The sequence below is a fragment of the Aethalodelphis obliquidens genome, unplaced genomic scaffold (genome assembly GCF_003676395.1).
Source record: "Aethalodelphis obliquidens isolate GAN/ISIS:26980383/991018 unplaced genomic scaffold, ASM367639v1 scaffold9, whole genome shotgun sequence".
Classification (NCBI taxonomy): Eukaryota; Metazoa; Chordata; class Mammalia; order Artiodactyla; family Delphinidae; genus Aethalodelphis; species Aethalodelphis obliquidens.
The window spans coordinates 224,013-251,048 of record NW_020837953.1 but is presented as its reverse complement, the minus strand read 5'-3'; the positions used below and the strand labels follow the sequence as shown (position 1 = coordinate 251,048).

General features: G+C 38.3%; 1 protein-coding gene across 18 annotated transcripts in view; it reads left to right on the top strand.

Annotated features, from left to right (window-relative positions):
• PATJ (PATJ crumbs cell polarity complex component) overlaps positions 1 to 27,036 on the top strand; it is a 358,987-nt gene that overhangs the window by 128,513 nt on the left and 203,438 nt on the right. For all 18 annotated transcript variants that reach the window (XM_027108328.1, XM_027108332.1, XM_027108333.1 and 15 more), the window contains 4 exons: positions 7,347 to 7,418; positions 8,689 to 8,866; positions 22,317 to 22,427; positions 26,955 to 27,032. In XM_027108328.1, coding sequence (XP_026964129.1) covers positions 7,347 to 7,418; positions 8,689 to 8,866; positions 22,317 to 22,427; positions 26,955 to 27,032 — 439 coding nt within the window. The remainder of the gene's footprint in view (positions 1 to 7,346; positions 7,419 to 8,688; positions 8,867 to 22,316; positions 22,428 to 26,954; positions 27,033 to 27,036) is intronic.

Below are 27,036 nucleotides of genomic sequence, written 5' to 3'. Positions count from 1 at the left end.
CTTCTGCAGAAAGTGAAAGTCTATCAGTGGTGTCTTACTCAATTCTCCCAGCTTCAGAGAGAGCAGATAACACTTTACTCCTGAAGTGAGTACTTTGACAGGCTGTTTTCTTGTGCTGGCGCAGACATTTAAGGGCTCCAGCCTAATCTTTGTCTTGGGAGATCAGTCTTAAATTTGAATACTGTTTTTTTGGCTTGCTGTCATAGATGTAGGATATATTTAAATCTCAGCAGGCTTCAGAAGAGTTCCTGTAAATCATACTCCCCATTTTAATCTTTCAGGGTATGCCCCATGGAGTTAGGTTCATAGGTGAATATTTATTGCTACTCAGGAGACTTCCTGAGTAATGCTTAGATTCTTTTCAGAATATAGTCTTTCAGATCATCAGGGTGTCATCTAGTGCTAAATGCTATATGTTCTTTTACAGTTTCTTCTTTGCATTAATTTTTGTGTAGGGCCCAGCAGAGTTATTCAGTGTGCACTGTGCTTTTGCAGCAAGACAATTTCTCCTTACCTTTGGAGGCAGGACTGATGTTAAGAGGTTAGATGCACCCTGAAACTGGGGATCTCTAGGAAGGGAGGACGGTGGGCAGGCAGAGCATGATAACTCTGAGAGGGATCTAAGTGATCTTGTTCTGAGTATCCTTCTTTCTTCATAACATCACTTGAGATCAAGTTTTCAGAATTCACCTTGTTTTAGTCTTTTTCTAACTCACTTCTGTCATCACCTGCTACCTGAAGACATGGGTGTGCCCATCAGTGGGGGGCATGGCATTTCTCAGACTAATAGGAGATTTGCAGTATAGATATTTTTTGGTGCTGTTCAAATATGCTCTTTTTTATTTATGACTTCGTGAGCCTGAGAGGGTTTCCCTTGTGTATTTCCTCACTTGTAAAGTAGGTAGTTCTAAGGTTCAGTTAGAGTGAACATAAAGGGCTTCGTATAATGCCTTGAACATAGTAAATGTTTAATGAAAGGCGGCTGGCAGTGATGCTGGATGGCAGTGATAGGATCATGGGCCCTGAGGTGTATCTAGGGTATTCATTGTTGCTGAGTTTATTAAAACACTCAAGGAGATTGTAGAGGTTTTTTTTTTTTTTTTTTTTTTTTAAAGAAATAAAATAGAATCAAGTCACAGTAAGTAAAACAAGGAAAGTGTCAGAGGCTAAAGCCTGGTAGGATGATGAACTTGAGGTGAAAGGTGAAAAAAAAATTCTAAATTGAAAAAAAAAATCATGTTGTAGGTATAATACAATGCAAATGAAAAGAAATACTTTCAGGTATTGGATACTTTGTTTTGAATAGTGGGAGGTGAAATAGGAGGCAGAGCATCATAGCTGGGGAAAGGATTGAGTTAATGTGATATTTTAAGTCCCCAGCACTGCCTGGCATTTAGTGCCTTCTAAGTAAACGGTGAGTATCTAATAGTTTTACCTTTGAGTTCTACTGCCAAAAACTATGTGTAAATTCAGAATACTGGTAGAAGACTGAGAGTAAGGGAGAGAATAAATGTGTTCATTTGAGAGAGGACTACTCTGGAATGTTTGAGTTGGGAGTAAAAAGGGGAAGTTTCCAAGGAGTTTGTGGCCTCATGTATGTGACACTTTCCTGTTTTTACCATGCTGTTGCATGCTGTTGCAGACACCAGTCACTGCAGGTGAAGATGAATGTGAGAAATTAGGACAAGAGGCACATAGGAATATTACATTAATGCCTATGAAAATATAATTAGATATTTGATTGCTCACCCAGGCTCTACAGGTCAGAAGAGAAAAGGGAGAGACCTAAGGAAGTAACTTCCTTTTATGGCTTAAACTTCTATTTCTTTTTTTAATTTTTTAATTTATTTTATTTACTTATTTTTGGCTGCGTTGGGTCTTCGCTGCTGTGCGCAGGCTTTTTCCAGTTGTAGCGAGCGGGGGCCACTCTTCACTGCCGCGCACAGGCTTCTCCCTGCGGTGGCTTCTCTTGTCGCGGAGCAAGGCTCCAGGCTCAAGAGCTTCAGTAGTTGCAGCTCGTGGGCTCCAGAATGCAGGCTCAGCAGTTGTGGCACACAGGCTTAGTTGCTCCGCGGCATGTGGGATCTTCCCGGACCAGGGCTTGAACCCGTGTCCCCTGCATTGGCAGGCAGATTCCCAATCACTGCACCACCAGGGAAGCCCTAAACTTCTATTTCTTAACAAATGTCTTAAATGCAATTTTACAGGACAATTTTTAAAATTTTGATAAATGTATACATTCATGTTACCAACACCCCAATCAAGATATTGAACATTTCCATCCACCCAGAAAGTTCCCCCTTGCCCCTGACTTCTAATACTGTAAATTATTTTTTCTGTTCTAGAACTCATGTAAATGTTATCATGCAGTAGGTACTTTTTTGTATATGGCTTCTTTTATTGAGCACCATGTCTGTGTCATTTTAAACTTTCATGTACAAGAATGCCTAATTTTTTATGTATGCTGGTATCAGGTAATAATTTGCTTTGTAATTTCAAAGTCATAGTGAAACATTTGTATAACTAGCCCTACTAGTTTGGAAAACACTAGTGCCTATTCTGCCTGGTTCCAAATGCTCACATTCCCTGTGGTGTGTCATAGAAAATTGCCATATAGAATCTATATTTTAAGAGGAGAAAGAAATCTTGAGATAGGTACAACCATAACCCTTCCTGCTTACATCATTTTGGGGTGCCAAGATTGCTTGACCCTCCTGGATTAGTGTATGGAAGTTTCACATGAAAAAAAGGTATATTCTTGCCATCATTTTGAAATTGTTAAACTGGGCATAGTTCAGAAAGCAAACCTGATGCCTTTATGGGAGGTGGAGCCACATTCGTGCTCTGGGTGGGATCACCTCTGCAGGAGAACAATACATTTTCTCATAAAGGCAAAATGCTTGTAGGTTTTGCCTCTTTACTTTGTATTTACTTTTAAAGTTGCACTTGTTCACCTACCAGTGTTTACGAAATCCTGTATTTGGGATGCTTTTTCTACAATGAAATATTATCATTTGTGGAAAAATAAAGTAAAGGTCACCTTGGCCATCTAGATTCATCTGATTTTTGGATGATGTTGAAAATTTTATTCTCAAAGACATTGTATATTATGATGAAGTCTTACTATTAATATCCACTTGTTCATTAATGGGGCACTCCATCTTTCCTCCCAAATCTGTAATGAATTATAACTTTGGGCATTTGTTATAAAGGACTGAACTAAAAATAAAAAGTATTGTTTCTATTAGATGGTTAATTTCTTTAGGGAAAAAGTGGTTATAAAACTCTGGTTAAATGTAAAAGGCAAAAGTTCAGTTATTTTAAGATTTGAGATTCTAACTGATTGAGCTATTGACCATGTCTAATCAAAGTGCAAATTATAAAATTAGAGGTTAGAATTCTCTTGTGAAAGATTCAAGTACATTTGTGCAAATTTACACCTTAATATGTGCAGTAAAAGTATTTTACTTTCTCCGTTAAATTTTAATTTGGGTTGAAAGGTATATGCATTTATCAGTGTAAAGTGACTACATTATTTTGTATAGTTGCTTGCCTTCTGTGACTTTATTTCTAAAACTAATCACACTATGTTTTTGAAAGTTTTATCCCTCTTTAGGTATGAAGTAATGTAAACAAAATATGTGTTTATCAATTTCCTGAAAAAGGATAATACGCTTTGAAAAAGTCTCTTCTAACAGAATAAATCCTTTTGTCATACATTTTCTTAAAGAAAACTAAAATTATCCATATTTTAGACAAAATTTTTCCCCCTTTGCTTAATATTGTATGTGAAAGCCAGCAGTTTAGGATATTTTTTATTTTAATTTTTTTTTAATAGAAAAGCATATAGCCCATACTAATGTTAAAGCTTGGTTTCCATTCTATTTTAGGTAATTTTAAATTTAAGAATTTAATTCTTATAATGATATTATACATGTGCCATAATAATAATACTTTTTTTTCTTAATACCTATCATGAACTCTCTTTGTTCACAAACTGCTGACACCAAATGTATGAGTTTTTTCCTCCACCCAACAACCAATTCTCTGATTCTCTGGACACTGTGTACCCTAAAATTCATTTCAATTCTGACATAACTACCTGGAGTTAGTACAGTCCCCGCAGGTGAAGGGCTCAGTCCCGTAAGACTGCCCCAACCTCAGATGCCAGTCACAAATTCCAGGTTGCCAACTCTACTTCTGACCAACTGGCTATAAATTGAGGGTTCCCATAACACCTTCCTAAGGTTTGAGAATTTGCTAGGATGGCTCACAGAACTCAGGAAAGTGCTTCACTATTACTGGTTTATTACAAAGGGTGCAATTCTGGAATAGCCAAGTGGAAGAGATGCATAAGCCAGGGAAGGGGGTGTGTGGGATGCAAGAGCTTCCATGCTCTCTTGGGTCACATCACCCTCCCAGCACTTTAATGTGTCCTCCAACCTGTAGGCTCTCTCAACCCTGTTGTTTGGAGGGGCCAGGGTGGTGGGGTGGGGGGTGGTTTATGACGGCTCCATTATGCAGGCATGATTGATTACATCATTGGCCATTGGTGACTGAGCTCCATCTCTAGCCCCTTTCCCCTTCCCAGAGGTGGGGGTAGGGCTGAAAGTTCTAACTCTAATCGCACAACTGCTTCTCTGGCAATCAACCCCCATCCTGAAACTGTCTGTAGTCCTACCTAGAGACACCTTATTAACAGCAACTCAGGTACGGTTGAGAGGGGCTTGTTATGAATAGCAAAAAATGCTCCTGTCACCCCTATCGTTTGGAAAACTCCAAGGGTTTTAGAAGCTCTGTGGCAGGAACCAGGGACAAGGACCAAATATTTATTTCATATTATCACACCTGTCGCAATTAGGGTACAGGAAAGTGGAAAATGGAGAGGAGGAAGGTTTCAGTGTTGGTTTGGTTTTTAGCTTTCAATCTTACTTCAATTAATATCTACGGAAAGGAGAATATTAAAATACAGCAGAGCATGAAGATATTCCTTGCATTAATGTATATATTCCATATAAACAAGACATAATCTAAGTGCATTATATTTTGGGATAGCAGACAAATTACATCAATACCATGGACTATTAAGATGCTATTAAATAAGAAATGATGAAGATTATGATAATCTTGGGGAAAATTTTGATTTAAATTGAAGTGAAAAAATTGTTAAGGAAATACGTATTGGTTGAGCCTCAGTTAAATGCCAGTCATATCTCATTTAATCCTTGTTACTATTATAAGATAATCAAAATATGAAAGTTTATGCTACGATTACAATTATCCAATGAACATATATGCATACATGCCAAGAATAATAATGTGATATGATAAAGTGAAGACTTCACTTAAATTGGTGGAATCATGTGTGTATCATTTAACGATGGCATTTAGCTGCTTATAAACTGAATCCCCTGCCCCCATCTCCCCACACACACTTTTAGTATGGCTTAACTCAACTAGGGCTTAATTTTTTTCATGTAAAAAAGTCCTGAAGAAACCCTGTCAGGGTCTTAGACATCTTCTTTCTGCTCTGCTGTTGTCAATGTATTGCTTTAGCCCTCATGGTTTCTTCATGATTTTAAGGTGGATGCTTCATCACCAATAATCACCTCTGCCTTCTAGGCAAGAAGAAGGGGAAGAGCATAGAGCAAAAGGCTCCCTGTCAGCTGATTCTCCCTCCATTTAGTGAGTTTTCCTGGAAATCTCATCTGGGGACTTTTGCTTCCTTGTTGCTGATCAGAGCTATGGCACACAGTTATCATTAGCTGAAGGGAAGTCCAGAAAATTTATTTTTTTAAAGCTGGGCATAGTGCCACCTGGAATAAAGGGGGGTTATGTTGTTGGGTAAGGAAGATGGGGAGAGAAGACATTAGATAAGTAACTGGCAAGTATCTGCCAAGTTGTTTTTCCTTGAATTCTATGATGCTTTTAATCATAAAAAATAGACTGGCTAAGGCAAGAAGGCTGTCTGCAGTGGGTGAGATGTCAGTGATCCCTAATGATCTCAATTCCTTAACTGATTTTTAGATTGTCCAAATTTTTTCACTTTCTCCTTTTCACACAGCCTTAAACCATTATATCCTGGAAAGTTGTAGAGTGGCAAGTAGCTGGAGTTTTATACTTTTTATAGGACTTATTTGAGAGTTCAGAGGAGAATGGAGCATTGAAACTTCATGCTGAAAGAGAGATTTGGATACTGTGGAGAGATTGTGTAGTACATCTGAGCCTCATGGGGAAAATATAGTAATATGACCTGTTGTGCTTACTTCACAGGGTTTTTGTGAAAATGAAATGGAAGAGGTATTCCCTACATTTTTGTGGAGAGTAATACAACTGACAGTATCACATAAGCCATTTCATTTGGTGGTCCAAAGGCACACACCTATTTTGTGGTACAGGTTAGACTGGAGCTTAGAAATCCTGACTCCTCTTCCAGATAATAGATGGTAGTGTCTCTACCCTATTAGATAACATTACTTTTATAACTACTCTGTAATTCAGCATTTTACAGTATCCCGCTAGGCAGTTCCATATTAACATAATTTGATGGGTGAAAGTATGGTGGTGGTAGGTGGGAGGATCACATTGTTTAAGAAATCTCTGTAAACTGAAAAGTGCTGTGTAGCTACACAAAATATTTATGGAATACAGATGACAGGGAAAGTATTTAGGGTTAGAGAGACAGAAAAATCTAGAAAGAATGATCATGTTTACTGACTGTTTAATCATTTCAGCAGTTTGTGTAAGTTTATACTGGACTGTTAGCTGGTCAATCACACCAAATTTTAAAAAATATATTTTATAATTAAATGCTGTTATAGAAACGTGAAATGATACAAATTCAAACACAGATTTTTAGAAAATAACATCTAGAGTGTCACCAATAAAAGTGTTTATAATCAATGATTTTCTGGTGCTGGGTAGATATTTGTTAAGTTGAATGCTAAAGCAATATATCTTTGTATGGATAGTTAATTATTGATGTAAATTTTTTTTTTTTTTTTTTTTGCCGTACGCGGGCCTCTCACTGCTGTGGCCTCTCCCATTGCGGAGCACAGGCTCCAGATGCGCAGGCTCAGCGGCCATGGCTCACGGGCCCAGCCGCTCCGCGGCATGTGGGATCTTCCCGGACCGGGGCACAAACCCGTGTCCCCTGCATCGGCAGGCGAACTCCCAACCACTGCGCCACCAGGGAATCCCTGATGTAAATATTTTTAAAGCTTAGAAATTATGAACAATTTAACTACATATAGATTGTGTAATGTAAAACTTTTCAAGAACCTTTAATAATAAGAAGTGTGTTGTAAGTTATATGTGTGTGTGTTTTTTCCTTTCTTTCTCTTCAGTGAATTACCTGAGAGAGAAGAAGGTGAAGGAGAAGAAACTCCAAACTTCAGCCACTGGGGACCACCAAGAATGTATGTTGATGACATTATTGACTTTCTCAATAGGACAAAGCAATTAGTTGCTCTTTTCTTTAACTTCATAGTGTCATTCAGTCATTCTCTAATGATTGCCATAGTTCACACGTACGCTGGCCTAAATTTTAGTTTCATTTTGTCTTATCTAGAGATTTTTAGCCAGGCAAAATGACCGAAACCAATATTAGGAAAATCTTTGTCGTACTCTTTCAGAAAAACAACTTACAAATGTCCATCTGTGATGAATTAGGTATACTTTCTCACTGTATCACTAAGCAAAGCAGGTAGCCCTGCCTTGAATGCAGTAAAGAAGCTCTTTTTTTCAAACAACAACAATAGTTAAGGCTTCTATCACATAGCACCCTCCTCCTCTTGTGTTAGTCCAAGTTTATGCCTCGTTTGCACTAACAGAGTGTGTTGGGCCCATGCTCCCTTGGATACTCCCATGGTTTTAGGTAGTCACCAGGGCTGCACTTTATTAAGGTTATAAAAGTCTTCCTTTAGCTGCTGTCTCTATCTTCATGCATTATTAATTCCACCATGCCACCCAAATTGTTCTTTTCTTGCACTTTTGAGTTTTGTCTTAAAAACTCTTGGGAGCTGTTTTCTGAGTTACTTTTTGGAATTAATTATTGGCCATGTCTGTGCAGTTTGAACAAAATTCATAATATTTTGAGGGGCAAGTTTTATTCTATACTTTATGAAAATGATGTGGATGTAGGAAGAAGAGAAAACCTTTCCAGCCTTTGGAACTATTAAATCTGTCCTCCACGTAGAGAACCACAGGTTAAAACGGGTGACTGGGAAAAGCAGTATGGGCAGTGAGCCTGTCAGTGGCAAGTTTATTTTTTTCTGAAGGTTTCTACTTTTTGCCAAAATGATACATGTAACTTTCTTGATTTTTTTTTTCCACCCATTAGTTATTTCCTTAATTCATTCTTTGCTAATGTTATGATATAGATGAAAGGGACTCATCACAGAAAATATATGGTGGTGGGAGATGAGAACATTAAGTCCTTGTTAAATCTCTCAATGTTAAGAGTTGTATTTGTTGTTTTGGAAATCTTTTTCAGAATTTACACTTTCACATATGCCATGAATTATTGATAGAACCTTATAATTTTGGAGCTAGGTATAACTTCTATAACATTTGTGAAAATATATTTATATAGGATATGAGTCACAAGGATATGGTACACATAAAACACAGTGACAGTACAACAGATTACCTTGTTCATGAGTGAATTTTGTTTTTTTGTTTTTACAGTGTTGAGATTTTTAGAGAACCAGATGTATCTCTTGGCATTAGTATTGTTGGTGGACAAACTGTTATAAAACGCCTGAAGAATGGAGAGGAGCTTAAGGGTATATTTATCAAACAAGTTTTGGAAGACAGTCCAGCAGGAAAAACAAATGCTCTTAAAACTGGAGATAAAATACTTGAGGTAAATAGTGTTAAAATTTTGTTTTTGTTTGAAATGTACTGTAAGACAGTAAAATGATCATTTAACCGGAAGTCCTTCCTTTATGTGTTGGGGTATATGTGTGTACAATTGGTGTATTTTATTCAGATGCTTTAGTTTGCATGTTTGCACAATTTAATGAGATTCTAAAGCTGAGCTGATAGCCTATAAAATGATAAAACAAAAAGCCTCAGCTGACTGAAAAAACACAATTTGACAGAATGAGGCAGATGGTGGACATCATGCTTCTCCCACAGTCTTTAACAGACTCTGAATTGTATATGTCAGTGGGATAGCCGTGCTGTCCTCCCAGAGTTGACCCTGAAAGTGGAAGACTGTATTGGGGGAGAGGTGAATCCATCCTTTATACATGGCAGGCTTTGCAGAGTGGAATTTTAAGGGCACATCAAGGCACTAAGAGGTCTGAATCTGATACATTTCTTTGCATTAGGTTTATTGGATGACGTCATATTGAATATTTTAAATCCCAGATTCTGCTTGGTGATTCATGCTTTATGATGCTAAACATCAGCTGTGGTGTTTTAGCTCTGAAAGAATGAAAAGAGCTCTGGAGATCATGGGTTAAAGTCTAGATTGTCCTGTTTGTTTTTTCCTTGTTCTTGGACAAATTATGAAACCTATTTTCAGTTTCCAAATAAAATGGAAATGAGATTTCAAAATCCATAGAATCATTGTGAGGATTAAATCAAAGAATTGCGTAAAACTACTCTGTGTATACAAACTTGAGGTTATATTTATGTTTGTGAAATTTAAAAAAAATTTTTAAACATACTAGGGATATGGCAATGAAGCAAATGACCAAAAATCCCTTCCCTTGTGGCGTTTATACGACAGCGGGGTAGATAGACAATGCACAAAATAAGTAATATATAGAATGTTAGATTGTTATAAGTAACTATGGAGAAAAATGACAGGGAGGAGGATAAGGAATGATGTGTGGTGACGGCAGTAGTTGCAATGAATAGATTTGTTATGGAAGATGATATTGGGACAAATATAAGAAATGAGAGACTGAGCAATATGGACACATGGGGGAAGAGGGCTCCAGACAGAGTGAACTGAAGTGTGAAAGCTCTGAGGTGGGAGCTTGCCTGGATGTGTTGAAGGAACAGAAAGAAATCCAGCACTGCTAATATAGGTAGAGTGAACAAGAGAGAGGGTGAAAGAGAAAAGGTCTGAGAGGTAATGGGAAGCCACATCATATAGAGATTAGAAGGTTGTCTACTCTGAACAGATGAGAGTCCATTAGAGAATTCTGAACGCGTACATTTTTGAAAAGGATTATTCTGGCTTCTGGGGCAGGTGTGGTTTCTTTTACTTAGCATTTGCATGGTACATTGTTTTTTTTTCTTTCCTTCTTTTTCACCCTTATTTGTGATTTTGTTTTAGTTGTATTTTAAGCAAATAATAACTGGATACTGCCTTGTAAAAATCTAAATTGATTATCTTCTTCTAATAAATAAGAATCATTTAATTTTTATTTTGATTACTGATACATTTGAAACTTAGAACAAAAGACATATTTAAAATTATATATTTTTCTTTATATTTTGAAATAGCTGTAGGTTCATAGGACGTTGCAAACAAATGTACAAGGAAGTCCCGCTTACCCTTCCCTCAGCCTCACCCAGTGTTAACATCTTATACAACTGTAGTTCAATAGCAAAATCAAAATACTGATATTGGCACAATTCATAGACCTTATTAAGATTTCACGAGTTATACATGTACCATTTGTGTGTGTGTGATTATAGCTCTACAGTTTTATCACATGTGTAGCCTTGCATAACCCACACAGCAATCGAGAAACTCAATTGAATCATCACCACAAGACTCCCTTGTCTGACCCCTTTATAGCCACTCCTCTCCCATCCCCTCCACCCCCATCCCTAGCCTCTGGCCACCACTATTCTGTTTCTCCATATTTATACTTATGTTATTTTACAAATTGTTACATAAATGGAATTATGCATTTTGTATCTTTTTTTTTGCGGTACGCGGGCCTCTCACTGTTGTGGCCTCTCCCATTGCGGAGCACAGGCTCCGGACGCGCAGGCTCAGCGGCCATGGCTCACAGGCCCAGCCGCTCCGCGGCATGTGGGATCTTCCCGGACCGGGGCATGAACCCACATCCCCTGCATCGGCAGGCGGACTCTCAACCACTGCACCACCAGGGAAGCCCTGTATCTTTTTTGACATTGGTTTTCTTCACTCAGCGTAATTTCATTGAAGTTCATTCAATTTCTTGTGTCTATCAATAGTTCATCGCTTTTAAAAACTTTATTTATTCTTAACATCTTTATTGGAGTATAATTGCTTTAAAATGGTGTGTTAGTTTCTGCTGTATGACAAAGTGAATCAGCTATATATATACATATATCCCCATATCTCCTCCCTCTTGCGTATCCCTCCCACCATCCCTATCTCACCCCTCTAGGTGGTCACAAGCACCGAGCTGATCTCCCTGTGCTATGCGGCTGCTTCCTACTAGCTACCTATTTTACATTTGAAAGTGTATATATGTCCCTGCCACTCTCTCATTTTGTCCCAGCTTACCGTTCCCCCTCCTTGTGTCCTGAAGTCCATTCTATATGTCCGTGTCTTTATTCCTGTCCTGCCCCTAAATTCTTCAGAACCATTGTTTGTTTTTTTAGATTCCATATATATGTGTTAGCATCCATATATATGTGTTAGCATACAGTATTTGTTTTTCTCTTTCTGACTTACTTCACTCTGTATGACAGTCTCTAGGTCCATCCACCTCACTACAAATAACTCAATTTCGATTCTTTATGGCTGAGTAATATTCCATTGTATATATGTGCCACATCTTCTTTATCCATTCATCTCTCGATGGACACTTAGGTTGCTTCCATGTTCTGGCTATTGTAAATAGTGTTGCAATGGACATAGTGTACATGACTCTTTTTGACGTATGGTTTGCTCAGGGTATATGCCCAGTAGTGGGATTGCTGGGTCATATGGTAGTTATACTTTTTATTTTTTATTTATTTAAAAAAAATTTTTTTTGCGGTACACGGGCCTCTCGCTGTTGTGGCCTCTCCCGTTGCAGAGCACAGGCTCCGGGCGCGCAGGCTCAGTGACCATGGCTCACGGGCCTAGCCGCTCCGCGGCATGTGGGATCTTCCCAGACTGGGGCACGAACCCGTGTCCCTTGCATTGGCAGGCGGACTCTCAACCAGTGCGCCACCAGGGAAGCCCTATACTTTTTATTTTTAAATTAATTAATTTTATTTATTTTTGGCTGGGTTGGCTCTTTGTTGCTGCATGTGGGCTTTCTCTAGTTGCAGTGAGAGGGGGCTACTCTTCATTGCAGTGCGCAGGTGTCTCATTGCAGTGGCTTCTCTTGTTGCAGAGCACAGACTCTGTGGCCCACAGGCTTCAGTAGTTGTGGCACATGGGCTCAGTAGTTGTGGGTACGGGCTCTAGATCGCAGGCTCATTAGTTGTGGCACATGGGGTTATTTGCTCCGCGGCATGTGGGATCTTCCCAGACCAGGTCTCGAACCCGTGTCTCCTGCATTGCAGGTGGATTCTTAACCACTGTGCCACCAGGGAAGCCCTATTTTTAGTTTTTTAAAGAACCTCCATACTGTTCTCCATAGTGGCTATATCAATTTACATTCCCACCAACAGTGCAAGAGGTTTCTGTTTTCTCCACACACTCTCCAGCATTTATTGTTTGTAGATTTTTTGATGATGGCCATTCTGACCAGTGTGAGGTGATACCTCATTGTAGTTTTGAATTGCATTTCTCTAATGATTAGTAATGTTGAGCATCCTTTCATGTGTTTCTTTGCAATCTATATCTTCTTTGGAGAAATGTCTATTTAGGTCTTCTGCCCATTTTTGGATTGGGTTGTTTGTTTATTTGATATTGAGCTGCATGAGCTGCTTGTATATTTTGGAGACTAATCCTTTGTCAGTGGCTCCATTCGCAAATATTTTCTCTCATTCTGAGGGTTGTGTTTTGGTCTTGTTTATGGTTTCCTTTGCTGTGCAAAAGCTTTTAAGTTTCATTAGGTCCTATTTGTTTACTTTTATTTTTACTTCCACTCCTCTAGGAGGTGGGTCAAAAAGGACCTTGCTGTGATTTATGTCAGAGTGTTCTGCCTTTGTTTTCCTCTAAGAGTTTTACAGTGTCTGGCCTTAGATTTAGGTCTTTAATCCATTTTGAGTTTATTTTTCTATATGGTGTTAAGGAGTGTTCTAATCTCATACTTTTACATGTACCTGTCCAGTTTTCCCAGCACCACTTATTGAAGAGGCTGTCCTTTCTCCACTGTACATTCCTGCCTCCTCTATCAAAGATAAGGTGACCATATGTGCATGGGTTTTTCTCTGGGCTCTGTATCCTGTTCCAATGATCTATATTTCTGTTTTTGTGCCAGCACAATGCTGTCTTGATTACTGTAGCTTTGTAGTGTAGTCTGAAGTCAGGAAGCCTGATTCCTCCAGCTCCATTTTTCTTTCTCAAGATTGCTTTGGCTATTCGGGGTCTTTTGTGTTTCGATACAAATTGTGAAATTTTTCGTTCTAGTTTTGGGAAAATTACATTGGTAGTTTGATAGGGATTGCATTGACTCTGTAAATTGCTTTGGGTAGTATATTCATTTTCAGAATGTTGATTCTTCCAATCCAAGAACATGGTATATCTCTCCATCTGTCTATATCATCTTTAATTTCTTTCATCAGTGTCTTATAGTTTTCTGCATACAGGTCTTTTGTCTCCTTAGGTAGATTTATTCCTAAGTATTTTATTCTTTCTGTTGCACTAGTTAATGGGACTGTTTCCTTAGTTTCTCTTTAAGATTTTTCATCATTAGTGTATAGAAATGCGAGAGATTTCTGTGCATTAATTTTGTATCCTGCTACTTTACCAAATTCATTGATTAGCTCTAGTAGTTTTCTGGTAGCATCTTTAGGATTCTCTATGTATAGTATCATGTCATCTGCAAACAGTGACAGTTTTACTTCTTTTCCAATTTGGATTACTTTTATTTCTTTTCTTCTCTGATTGCTGTGCTTAAAACTTCCAAATCTATTTTGCATAACAGTGGAGAGAGTGGGCAACCTTGTCTTGTTCGTGATCTTAATGGAAATGGTTTCAGTTTTTCACAATTGAGAATGATGTTGGCTGTCGGTTTCACATATATGGCCTTTATTATGTTGAGGTAAGTTCCCTCTATGCCTACTTTCTAGAGGGTTTTTATCATAAATGGGTGTTGAATTTTGTCAAAAGCTTTTTCTGCATCTATTGAGATGATCATATGGTTTTTCTCCTTCAATTTGTTAATATGGTGTATCACATTGATTAATTTTCATATATTGAAGAATCCTTGCATTCCTGGGATAAACCTCACTTGATCATGGTGTATGATCCTTTTATTGTGCTGTTGGATTCCGTTTGCCAGTATTTTGTTGAGGATTTTTGCATCTATGTTCATCAGTGATACTGGCTTATAGTTTTCTTGTTTTGTGACGTCTTTGTCTGGTTTTGGTATCAGGGTGATGGTGGCCTCGTAGGTTGAGTTTGGGAGTTTTCCTTCCTCTGTTATATTTTGGAAGAGTTTCAGAAGGATAGGTGTTAGTTCTTCTGTAAATGTTTGATAGAATTTGCCTGTGAAGCCATCTGGTCCTGGGCTTTTGTTTGTTGGAAGATTTTTAATTCCAGTTTCAATTTCAGTGCTTGTGATTGGTCTGCTTATATTTTCTATTTCTTCCTTCCAGTCTCTGAAGGTTGTGCTTTCCTAAGAATTTGTGCATTTTTTCTTGGTTGTCCAATAAGCATATAGTTGCTTGTAGTAATTGCTCATGATCCTTTGTATTTCTGCAGTCAGTTGTTAGTTCTTTTTCAGTTCTAATTCTATTTATGCGAGTCTTCTCCCTTTTTTTCTTGATGAGTCTGGCTAATGGTATTTCAATTTTGTTTATCTTCTCAAAGAACCAACTTTTACTTTTATTGATCTTTGCTATTGTTTCCTTCATTTCTTTTTCATTTATTTCTGATCTGATTTTTATGATTTCTTTCCTTCTGCTAACAATGGGTTTTTTGTTCTCCTTTCTCAAATTGCTTTAGGTGTAAGGTTAGGTTGTTTATTTGAGATGTTTCTTGTTTCTTGAGGTTGGATTGTATTGCTGTAAACTTCCCTGTTAGAACTGCTTTTGCTGCTTCCCGTAAGTTTTGGGTCTTTGTGTTTTCATTTTCATTTGTTTCTAGGTATTTTTTGATTTCCTCTTTGATTTCTTCAATGATCCCTTGGTTATTTTGTAGTGTATTGTTTAGCCTCTATGTGTTTGTATTTTATACAGATTTTTTCCTGTAATTATATCTACTCTCATAGCGTTGTGGTCCGTAAAGATACTTGATACGATTTCAGTTTCCTTAAATTTACCAAGGCTTGATTTATGACCCAAGATATGATCTGTCCTGGAGAATGTTCCATGAGCACTTGAGAAGAAAGTGTATTCTGTTGCTTTTGGATGGAATGTCCTGTAAATATCAATTAAGTCCATCTTGTTTAATGTATCATTTAAATCTTGTGTTTCCTTATTTATTTTCATTTTGGTTGATCTGTCTATTGGTGAAAGTGGGGTGTTAAAGTCCGCTACTATGACTGTGTTACTGTTGATTTCCCCTTTTATGGCTGTTAGCATTTGCCTTATGTATTGAGGTGCTCCTATGCTGGGTGCATAAATATTTACAATTGTTATACCTTCTTCTTGGATTGATCCCTTCATCATTATGTAGTGTCCTTCTTTGTCTGTTGTAATAGTCCTTATTTTGAAGTCTATTTTGTCTGATATTTGAATTGCTGCTCCAGCTTTCTTTTGATTTTCATTTGCATGGAATATCTTTTTCCATCCCCTCACTTTCAGTCTGTATGTGTCCCTAGGTCTGAAGTGGGTCTCTTGTAGACAGCATATATATGGGTCTTGTTTTAGTATCCATTCAGCCAGTCTGTGTCATTTGGTTGGAGTATTTAATTCATTTACATTTAAGGCAGTTATCAATATGTATGTTCCTTTTACCATTTTCTTAATTGTTTTGGGTTTGTTATTGTAGATCTTTTCCTCCTTTTGTGTTTCCTGCCTAGAGAAGTTCCTTTAACATTTGTTGTAAAGCTCATTTGGTGGTGCTGGATTCTCGTAGTTTTTGCTTGTCTGTAAATGTTTTAATTTCTCTGGCAAGTCTGAATGAGATCCTTGCTGGGTCAAGTGATCTTGGTTATAGGTTTTTCCCTTTTATGACTTTAAATATGTCCTGCCACTCCCTTCTGGCTTGGAGAGTTTCTGCTGAAAGATCAGCTGTTAACATTATGGGGATTCCCTTGTGTGTTATTTGTTGCTTTTCCCTTGCTGCTTTTAATATTTTTTCTTGGTATTTAATTTTTGATAGTTTGATTAATATGTGTCTTGGCATGTTTCTCCTTGGATTTATTATGTATGGGACTCTCTGTGCTTCCTGGACTTGAGTATTTCCTTTCCCATATTAGAGTAATTTTCAACTCTAATCTCTTCATATATTTTCTCAGTCCCTTTTTTTTCTCTTCTTCTTCTGGGAGCCCTGTAATTCGAATGTTGGTGAGTTTAATGTTGTCCCAGCCATCTCCGAGACTGTCCTCAATTCTTTTCATTCTTTTTTCTTTATTCTGCTCTGCAGTATTTATTTTCACTATTTTATCTTCCAGGTCACTTATCCTTCTTATGCCTCAGTTATTCTGCTATTGATTCCTTCCAGAGAATTTTTAATTTCATTTTTTGTGTTGTTCATCATTGTTCGTTTGCTCTTTAGTTCTTCGAGGTCTTTGTAAACATTTCTTTTATTTTCTCCATTATGTTTCCAAGGTTTTTGATCATCTTTACTATGATTACTCTGAATGCTTTTTCAGGTCGACTGCGTCTTTCCTCTTCATTTGTTTGGTCCAGTGGGTTTTCCCCTTGCTCCTTCATCTGCTGTGTATTTCTCTGCCTTCTCATTTTTCTTAACTTACTGTGTTTGGGGTCTCCTTTTCACAGGCTGCAGGTTTGTAGTTCCCGTTGTTTTTGGTGTTCTCACAGTGGGTAAGGTTGGTTCAGTGGGTTGTGTAGGTTTCCTGGTGGAGGGTACTTGTGCCTGTGTTCTGGTGGATAAGGTTGGATCTTGTCTTTCTGGTGGGCAGGACCACGTCTGGTGGTGTGTTTTGGGGTGTCTATGACCTTAGTATGATTTTAGCTGCCTCTCTGCTAATGGGTGGGGTTGTGTTCCTGTCTTGCTAGTTGTTTGACATAGGATGTCCAGCACTGTAGCTTGCTGGTCGTTGAGTGGAGCTGGGTCTTAGCATTGAGATGGAGATCTCTGGGAGCGCGTTTGCCATTTGATATTATGTGGGGCCGGGAGGTCTGTGGTGGACCAGTGTCCTCAACTCGGCTCTCCCACCTCAGAGGCTCAGGCTTGACACCTGGCCAGAGCACCAAGACCCTGTCAGCCACATGGCTCAGAAGAAAAGGGAGAAAAAAAAGAAAGAAAGAAAAGAAAATATAGTTATTAAAATAAAAATTACTAACAATTTAAAAAATTAAAAGTAATTAAGAAAGAGAGAGAGCAACCAAACCAAGAAACAAATCTACCAATGATAACAAGCGCTAAACACTATACTAACAAAAAAACCAAAAAACCAAAAACACGTACAGACAGAACCCTAGGCAAATGGGAAAAGCAAAGCTATACAGACTAAATCACACAAAGAAGCATACACATATACACTCACAAAAAGAGAAAAAGGAAAAAGAAAAAAATATATATATAAAAAAAGGAAGAGAGCAGCCCAATCAATAAAAGAAATCTACTATTGGTAATTAGCTGTAAATACTAAACCAAGATAAACGTAAAACCAGAAACAAATTAGACGCAGAAAGCAAACCCTAAGGCTACAGTTGCTCCTAACGTCCACTGCCTGAATTTTGGGATGATTCGTTGTCTATTCAGGTATTCCAGAGATGAAGGGTACATCACGTTTATTGTGGAGATTTAATCTGCTGCTCCTGAGGCTGCTGGGAGAGATTTCCCTTACCCTTCTTTGTTTGCATAGCTCCTGGGGTTCAGCTTTGGATTTGACCCCGCCTCTGTGTGTAGGTCGCCTGAGGGCATCTGTTCCCCGCCCAGACAGGACAGGGTTAAAGTAGCAGTTGATTGGGGAACTCTGGCTCACTCAGTCGGGGGGACGGAGGGGTACAGAATGCGGGGTGAGCCTGCCGTGGCAGAGGCCGAGGTGATGTTGCAACAGCCTGCGGCGTTCCATATGTTCTCCCGTGGAAGTTGTCCCTGGATCTCAGGACCCTGGCAGTGGTGGGCGGCACAGGCTCCCAGGAGGGGAGGTGTGGATAGTGACCTGTGCTTGCACACAGGATTCTTGCTGGCTGCAGCAGCAGCTTTAGCGTCTCATGCCCATCTCTGGGGTCCACGCTGATAGCCACAGCTCATGCCCGTCTCTGGAGCTCATTTAGGCGGTGCTCTGAATCCCGTCTCCTTGTGCACCCCGAAAAAAATTGCCTCTTGCCTCTTAGGCAGTTCCAGACTTTTTCCCGGACTCCCTCCCGTCTAGCTGTGGCGCACTAGCCCCCTTCAGGCCGTGTTCACTCAGCCAACCCCAGTCCTCTCCCTGGGATCCGACCTCCGAAACCCGAGCCTCAGCTCCCAGCCCCCGCCCGCCCCGGCGGCTGAGCAGACAAGCCTCTCGGGCTGGTGAGTGCCGGTCAGCACCGATCCTCTGTACGGGAATCTCTCCGCTTTGCCCTCTGCACCCCTGTTCCTGCGCTCTCCTCCTTGGCTCTGAAGCTTCCCCTCTGCCCAGCCCCCATCTCCACCGGTGAAGGAGCTTCCCAGTGTGTGGAAACTTTTCCTCCTTCACAGCTCCCTCCCACTGGTGCAGGTCCCGTCCCTATTCTTTTGTCTCTGTTTATTCTTTTTTCTTTTGCCCTACCCAGGTACGTGGGGAGTTTCTTGCCTTTTGGGAAGTCTGAGGTTTTCTGCCAGTGTTCAGTAGGTGTTCTGTAAGGGTTGTTTCACATGTAGATGTAGTTTTGATATATTTGTGGGGAGGAAGGTGATCTCCGCGTCTTACTCCTCTCCCAACTTGAAGGCGCCTCCTCGTTCATCCCTTTTTATGGATGAGTAGTATTCCATGGTATGGAGGTACCACCGTTTAACCATTCACCCATTGAAAGACACTTTGGTAGTTTCCAGTTCTTGGCTATTATGCATAAAGCTCCTATAAACATTTGTATACAAGTTCCTGAGTGAAAATAAGTCTTTGTGTCTCTGGGATAGATGCCCAAGAGTGTAATTGCTGGGTTGTATGTTAAGTTCATTTTTAGTTTTAAGAAACTGTCAAACTATTTTCCAGAATGGCTGTACTAGTTTGTATTTCCACCAGCAATGTATGAGTGATTCAGTTTCTCTGCATCCTCATCAACATTTGGTGTTGTCACTGTTTTTCATTTTAGCCATTCTTGATAGGTATATAGTGATATCATTGTTGTTTTAATTTGCGGTTCCCTAATGGCTAATGAGAAAGAACTTTTCATGTACTTGATTGCCATCCAATACCCTCTTTGGTGAAATGTTTGTTTGTGTTTTTGCCTGTTTTCTAATTGGATTGTTTACTTTTTAAATCTTTTTGAATTTTGTTTCTTTTTCTCATCTTTGTGCTCAGTTGAATATAAAGTATTCTCTCATTTAATCATCATCACTCATACACATACTAATAAGAGTCCACTGTTTTATCTCATATTTAATAATTTATATTTCTTCAAATTCACAACAGCCCTGAAATGTTACACTCTAATACATATTTTGTGAAGCATAATGAGTCATTTGTTTACTTTTTTCTATGAAAAGCATTACTTGTTTGTTTTGTTAGTGAAGTTTAATAATCATTTCTCTTTGTCTTGAAACAATTGCATGAAAGGTTTAGGTCCGTATAAAGAAGAGTTTTTTAAACTAGGAAGTTAGAATTTAATGTAATTTTTAGAAATGGGTCTTCATCTGTGTGAATGAACATACTCTTAAGTTATAATTTTAAAGCTGAGAAAAACTAAGATTATTTTTGTGTTGTAATATGACAGAATACTGTTTTTTTCCTACCTACCCGACTTCGGTGATTCGCATTTAGCAATGTGGAAATCTCTGTTAGGGAAATAAAAACTGATTATTACTAGAGGAGGAAGTAGTTCTCATATAGCCTCTACTTCTCTTACTGTGGAATATTTTGGGGATCAGGTTATTTGAAAGAAGCTTCATCAAACTGTTGTGACAGCTTTTATGTGTCACTTTAATTTTTGTCTGTATTTTTTTCATTTACTATTATTTGTATCCTTCCTCAACTCATATGGGAAAAGAGCTTTCACAGAGCATTAAAATCTTCATTGATACCTATTAGAATAAAAAGCCAAAGTTCTTGCCATGGCCTTTTGGATTTTGCAGGTGGCTTCGGCTGCCTCCCTGGCCTCACCTCTTTCCGCTCTCTCCTCTTTCTCTGTACTTTAGACTCAACCTGGCTTTAAACCCCTCTAACACACTGGGCTCGTATCTCCTACCTTAGGACCCTCGCTTCTGTCTCTCGGCTTCTGGCATGCTCACTTTCTTCCTCACTCTGCTCAAATTCAGTGACTTATCATCCTATCACTCCCTTGCATATACTTCCAACTCCTTTGATCCTCTTTCCTTTCACTGAACTTGCCTGGGAGAACCAACCACATCCTAGTTAAGTGCAACTTTTTGCTTATTTCAGATCTCTAGCACGGCTGGAGAAAATAACCACCCATGCTATCTGGTCTCATTTTAAATTCATGACCACCCCCTCAAGTGGGTCTTTAATTCTGCCCTGTAGCCCTGTAGTATTTCCCGAGTTGTTCCATTCTTCTACTTTCAGAGGTAACTACTTCAAACCTCCTATACCTCCTGCCACAGTCTTAATCTCTAAGTTCCTTGTTTCTTATTTCATTGAGAAAATAGAAGCAGTCAAAAGAGAGTTTCCCCTTGCTCCCACTGCATACCAAAGCTTTTTTCTGACTGTATTTGGCACAGCAAATGAACTATTTATGTTTCTTCTATCCAGAGCCGGTCTAACTTGTACAGTGGAAGTCATTCCCTCTTCACTGTCCAAGGATTTGCTTCCACTTTCATCACTCCTCTCTACCCTTCATTTTTCCTCTCCACTGCATCATTATTACTGTAATCTATCCCATCTTAAAAACAAAAACCAAACTTGATCCCACATCCCTCTTCACTTACATTCCTATTTCTTTGATCCCCTTAAGGCAAAACAATATTCACCAATTGTCGCTATCAACTGACTGTAAACCACCTCAACTTTTACCAAGGCTTCCTTACATTATCAGTTTCAAAAGTTGGTTCTTGTAAATATGTTTGATAAATACGGAATGCTCTTTGAGATTATGGGCATGTTCACAAGTTATGTTCTCCCAGATTTATATAATAAGGAGATGTTTACACTTGCCCCAGTTTTTAAAATTAATTTTTATTGGAGTATAGTTGCTTTACAATGTTGGTTAGTTTCTTGCTGTACAGCAAAGTGAATCAGTTATATGTATACATATATCCACTCTTTTTTAGATTTCCTTCCCATTTAGATCACCACAGAGCACTGAGTAGAGTTCCCTGTGCTATACAGTAGGTTCTCATTAGTTATCTATTTTATGCATAGTAGTGTATATATGTCAGTCCCAATATCCCAATTCATCCAACCCCCCTCCCTTCCCCCCTTGGTAACTGTAAATTTGTTCTCTACATCTGTGACTCGATTTCTGCTTTGCAAATAAGTTCATCTCTACCATTTTTCTAGATTCCACATACTCAAATTTGTTGAACACAGAACTCTTTTAGAAAGAACCTATGGGTGTTTTCATACTTCTTTTTTGATATAATTTGAGAAATGTTCAGCTTCTCAACTGTGATAATGGGCAATTTGCTTAAAATGTCATCTCAGTTTACTTGAGAGAAGGTGAGTCCAGAGAGATCCCCACCCCCTGCCCTCACTCAGAATTGTGTACTGTGGTAGTGGCAGAGGTGACATTACAAGTTCAGAAGCTTTTTAAGGTTCTGTTACTGACTGAGCTACCTATTTTGGATAATTATATTTAATCAGGGCCATTGTTATTAAGATATCTACCTTATTTACTTTTCTTGAAGGTGAAACATTAATATCCTTAAACATGATCTCCTAAAACAGCAAAGCTTGTTTGGGTCAATCTTATTTTTTTCCGGCTTTGGTATAATTCATTCGACTCTGGCTCTTCTTGTAACTAGATAATACGCATGAACTTTGAATTAACCTATCCACAAGATCTGCTGCCCTTCTAATTGAAATAAATTGCTTCTGTGCTTTTAGGTGTCTGGAGTAGATTTGCAGAATGCCTCTCACAGAGAAGCGGTTGAGGCCATTAAGAATGCAGGAAACCCTGTGGTGTTTGTTGTTCAGAGCTTGTCATCCACTCCAAGAGTAAGCTACTTAAAAAATATTCTCTATATCTGTGGACCAAGGTTTTGCCTCGAAGTATTTTTCAATATATTTTTACTGTTATTCTACTATTACGTAAAGGAAGCATTAACTTCATTAAAATTTAGTTATTAACCTCAATTTTCCCTTTTTTCCTCTGATTTTGATTTCCTGGTCAAATTTGAGTTACTCCAGTGTGCAGTGGAGTCTAACAGACCCATTTTTGATTCCTTGATTGCCTGTTTACCATTTTTGCTAATTCGGAGGCAAGTTACCTAACCTTTCTGAACCAGTTACTTTGTTTATAAAATACTTTGAATACAGAGTAGGTCAGGGTTAAAAACATTCTAGAGGGACCACCAAATGGTATTTTTACAGGTATGTAAAAATTCAGACGTGTTGCATTGTTGTATGTTCTGTCAAAGATTCTGAATTCGCAAAGAGCAGTATTTAATCATAGAATTTTTTTTCTATAATAAATTACTTATTTGGTATGGAATTAGAACTCTGATACACAGATGTTAGTGGCAGGATGTGTATTTTATATTGCAATATGCAGCCCCGTAAGCCCTGTACCTGGAAGCAATGTTTATTTTTCTTTATTTTGTAATGGAAGACAGCTGTTCAAAACATAGACACTTATGAACAGTAGAAAAACTGCATATTTTTTAAAAATTTGCTTTTCAACTCGCTAATGCAGTGCCTTTCAACCTTTTTTTATGTCAGGGAATACAGAAAATAATATTTGTATGGCAAACTGTGTAAACAGATGTCTGGCTGTCCCAAGGGCGAAGGCATCAACATGCTATTTCAGCACGCTTGTAGCCTGCCTGCACACAGTGGGTTGCAGCCTCACCCCACCTGGGCAGCTCTGCTGTGGTGCACTGTACTGCAGCACAGTCCCTTCTAGTCTTAGTGCTCCGTTTATACCATCAAGACTAATTGAGAGAGGTAAACTGAATAAGGTCTTCACATTTTTATACAACTTGAAATTCTAGATTTCTTGGAATCCACCTTTTAACTCTTATAATATTGAGAAAGTCATTGAGGCCATCACTTGTATTTCTGGAAACTGAATTCTGTAGGAAAATTGGCCAGATTATTCCCTGCCAAATGACACTTCCAAAGAAATAGTTTTGAGCGAGAATGAACCAATCAGATTATACATTTATGTGGCCACTTGCAAATGCCCCTCTGAAAAATATTCAAAGCATTTTAATAGGTTATAAAGTCAGCCAAAATGGCCAAGATTTTAATCCAGCCTTTGTTGGTGAGCTGAGGTCGAAATTTTCATTTGGAGGACATGAACAGTACAGTTTCTTTCAACTGTTCAAAAAAGGGAAAATGTCTTCAGCATCGTCCGATGTTCAAGTTACTTAACCCTCAGGCAGCATCACAGACTGTTACATTGTGCATTGGGTTCATCAAGCACTGAACTATCTGTGATTCTAGCCAAGGGATGGAGATGATATTAATGTCCATGATTTGTTCCTTTTTTTTTTTTTTAAGAACAAAGTGATTCCAGTTGAATAAGGAAATGAAAGGAATCAAATTTCAAATCTTTGCCAAATGGTGCTCTCTTCGGCTTACTTATTCTTGCAAGTTATACTGGTCATCACAGGAATAGAAAATATAGCCAAATTTTTAATTATTTTTGATCAGTTTACATGAAACTTTGAGACTTTCTTCAAAACCCCAAAATAAGTCATTTCCATCAAGGCCCTGTGTCTAAACATGCCTTGGTTACATGGAAATTCTCATCAACACCATGAATTGAGCAGTGGTGTTTATATTTGTACCTTTTTTTTGAGTTGTATTTTATTTTTTTATATTTGTGCTTTTAGCAGGTGGTTTAGGAGGATCAACAACACATTACTTTTTTAAGCTTTTCCTCCTGAATTTCTCAACTATTTTTTCAGCCTGCTAGAAAGAAATGTGTGTATCTGCTTAGATTTACTTGGTAAATGCTTATTTGAGAGCAAAATTCATGATTTATACTGTACACCTCTATAGAAAGTTTTTATGCCAAGGTAACTTTTTCCAGTTAAAATTGCATTTCACAGTAGCATTAGGGTTTTTTTTTATATATTAAAAAACAAACCCTTTTGAAATTGGCATCATGCTTTCAGTTCATTAAATTTATTATCATGTGTTGTTTTATTTTTTCCTGTATTCCATTTGTATTTCCCTAATGTCATTGTTTTATAATGGCACCTAAATTTTTTGGACACGTGTACATTTTGTGTATTAGTCGTATAGAAATATATTTTTTACTTTCATAAGAAACATGTGCTGTCCTACTTTTCTTAAAGATATAGTCTTTTTGGTGGGCCTTTTGTCTTCCAAATTTTGCTAATGGTATGCATACAGAAAGATATTTCTCTGCTCTTTGAAAAGCAAACATTGCAAACTTTGTGAACGGCAGCTAACATTTTGTCCCATCACGAAGCTTCTGCCATTCAGTTTCAGCTGTTTTTTTCAGAGGAGAAAGTAGGTCCAGTGTAGGCAGATATTATAACTTTCTAGAGAGACAAAGTATTTGTGTTAAAATTCTATTTATTTATTTATCTATGGCTGCGTTGGGTCTTCGTTGCTGCGTGTGGGCTTGCTCTAGTTGCTGTGAGCAGGGGCTACTCTTTGTTGCGGTGTGTGGGCTTCTCATTGCAGTGGCTTCTCTTGTTGCAGAGCACAGGCTCTAGGCACGTGGGCTTCAGTAGTTGTGGCACGCGGGCTCAGTAGTTGTGGCTCGTGGCCTCTAGAGCGCAGTCTCAGTAGTTGTGGTGCACGGGCTTAGTTGCTCCACAGCACGTGGGATCTTCCCGGACCAGGGCTCGAACCCGTGTACCCTGCATTGGCAAGCGGATTCTTAACCACTGCGCCACAAGGGAAACTCCTGTTTTAAAATTCTTTAGGACAAGAAACATATACCTGTAGACCCACTAGTTTTTGAACTCTGACTTAGGTTGTTGTATATATTAAGCAGAGAACTTCCCTGATGGTCCAGTGGCTAAGACTCCACACTCCCAGTGCAGGGGGCCCAGGTTCGATCCCTGGTCGGGAAACTAGATCCGTCTTGCTGCAACTAAAGGAGTCCGCATGCCACAACTGATCCCGCATGCTGCATAGAACATCCCGTGTGCCGCAACTAAGACCTGGCGCAGCCAAATAAATATTAAAAATAAATAAATAGAGAAATAAATATTAAGTACAGTGTCTATTTACATAGGAAGCACCAAAAACATGTTGCTTTATTACTACTGTTGGTTTTTACTTAAGTGAAACATTCCTGAGACTTTATTTATTCCAAAATTAATTTCCTTAGACTCTAAGTTAAAAGTAAAGAAGAATTAATCTTAAATTGCCTTTATTTTTTATTTTTTTTAAAGATTTTTTTTTGATGTGGACCATATTTAAAGTCTTTATTGAATTTGTTACAATATTGCTTCTGTTTTTTGTTTTGATTTTTTGGCCATGAAGCATGTTGGATCTTAGCTCCCTGACCAGGGATTGAACCCGCACCCCCTGCATTGGAAGGTGAAGTCTTAACCACTGGACTGCCAGGGAAGTCCCTTAAATTGCCTTTAGAGAGAAGTGTTTTTTTGGGTTTTGTTTTCTAAATTATCCCTAGGCAGGAAGTTCCTTTAATTTTCTGAGAAAGAATATTTATTTTTCCTTTTAATTTGCATGTCTGTCATCAGATTTCATGCCAACATTATTTGTGTTAGCTATTTAAGGATCCTTTTAAAAAAATCACTAACAGTTTTGTATTTTCCTAAGATGTTTTATAGATAGTTTTACAAAAAGAAATGAGTCAAAAAGTAATCTATGATGTTGGCACCATTAAGAATTAAAATTATTTCTATGAAATTGAACTGTTTGACTCATTTATAAACATTTATTCAACACTACTATGTATTAGGCTTTTTCTGAGCAACAGGGTTATAGCGATAAATAACACTAAATTCCAGCTCTCATTGACCTTTTATCCAGGAGTGTAAATAGCTTTGTAATTTATTTATATGCTAGCAGTGATAGTGAAATATTTATTGAATGTGCACAGTGTGCTAGATATCATACTTGAACTGGGGTACAGTGATGAATAAGGTAGATCTATGAAATAAATGTTGCATTCAGCGTTCTAGGAATTAACTTTGCTTACCCTTAAAAGTGTATTTCGCAAAATGAGATGTTTGGATGACAGTAAGTATTGTGACCTTCTTAGTCTTCATCTTCACTTTCTGGATCTACACAAGCCTGTGAATTTATTGCCCCTTGGTGCTACACACACACACACACACACACACACACGCACACACACACGCACACGCACGCACATTTTGGGTTTTATAGCTTGTTAGATTTCCCAAGTAGTATTGCTTGCCTTGAATTGTACTTCTCGTGTCTTTACTTTTAGGTGAAGTTAGAGAGTTAAGTAGGATTTTAATTGTTTTTTGAAAAAATTAAAGCCACGTAATGATTGTGACATTTAAATGTTTTCCTTTTCCCCCTTCCTTGTTTTTGTGGTGGTAGGTCATTCCTAGTGCACATAACAAGGCCAAAAAAATCACTAATAACGAGGACCAAGACACCCAAGAAAAAAAAGAAAAGGTAA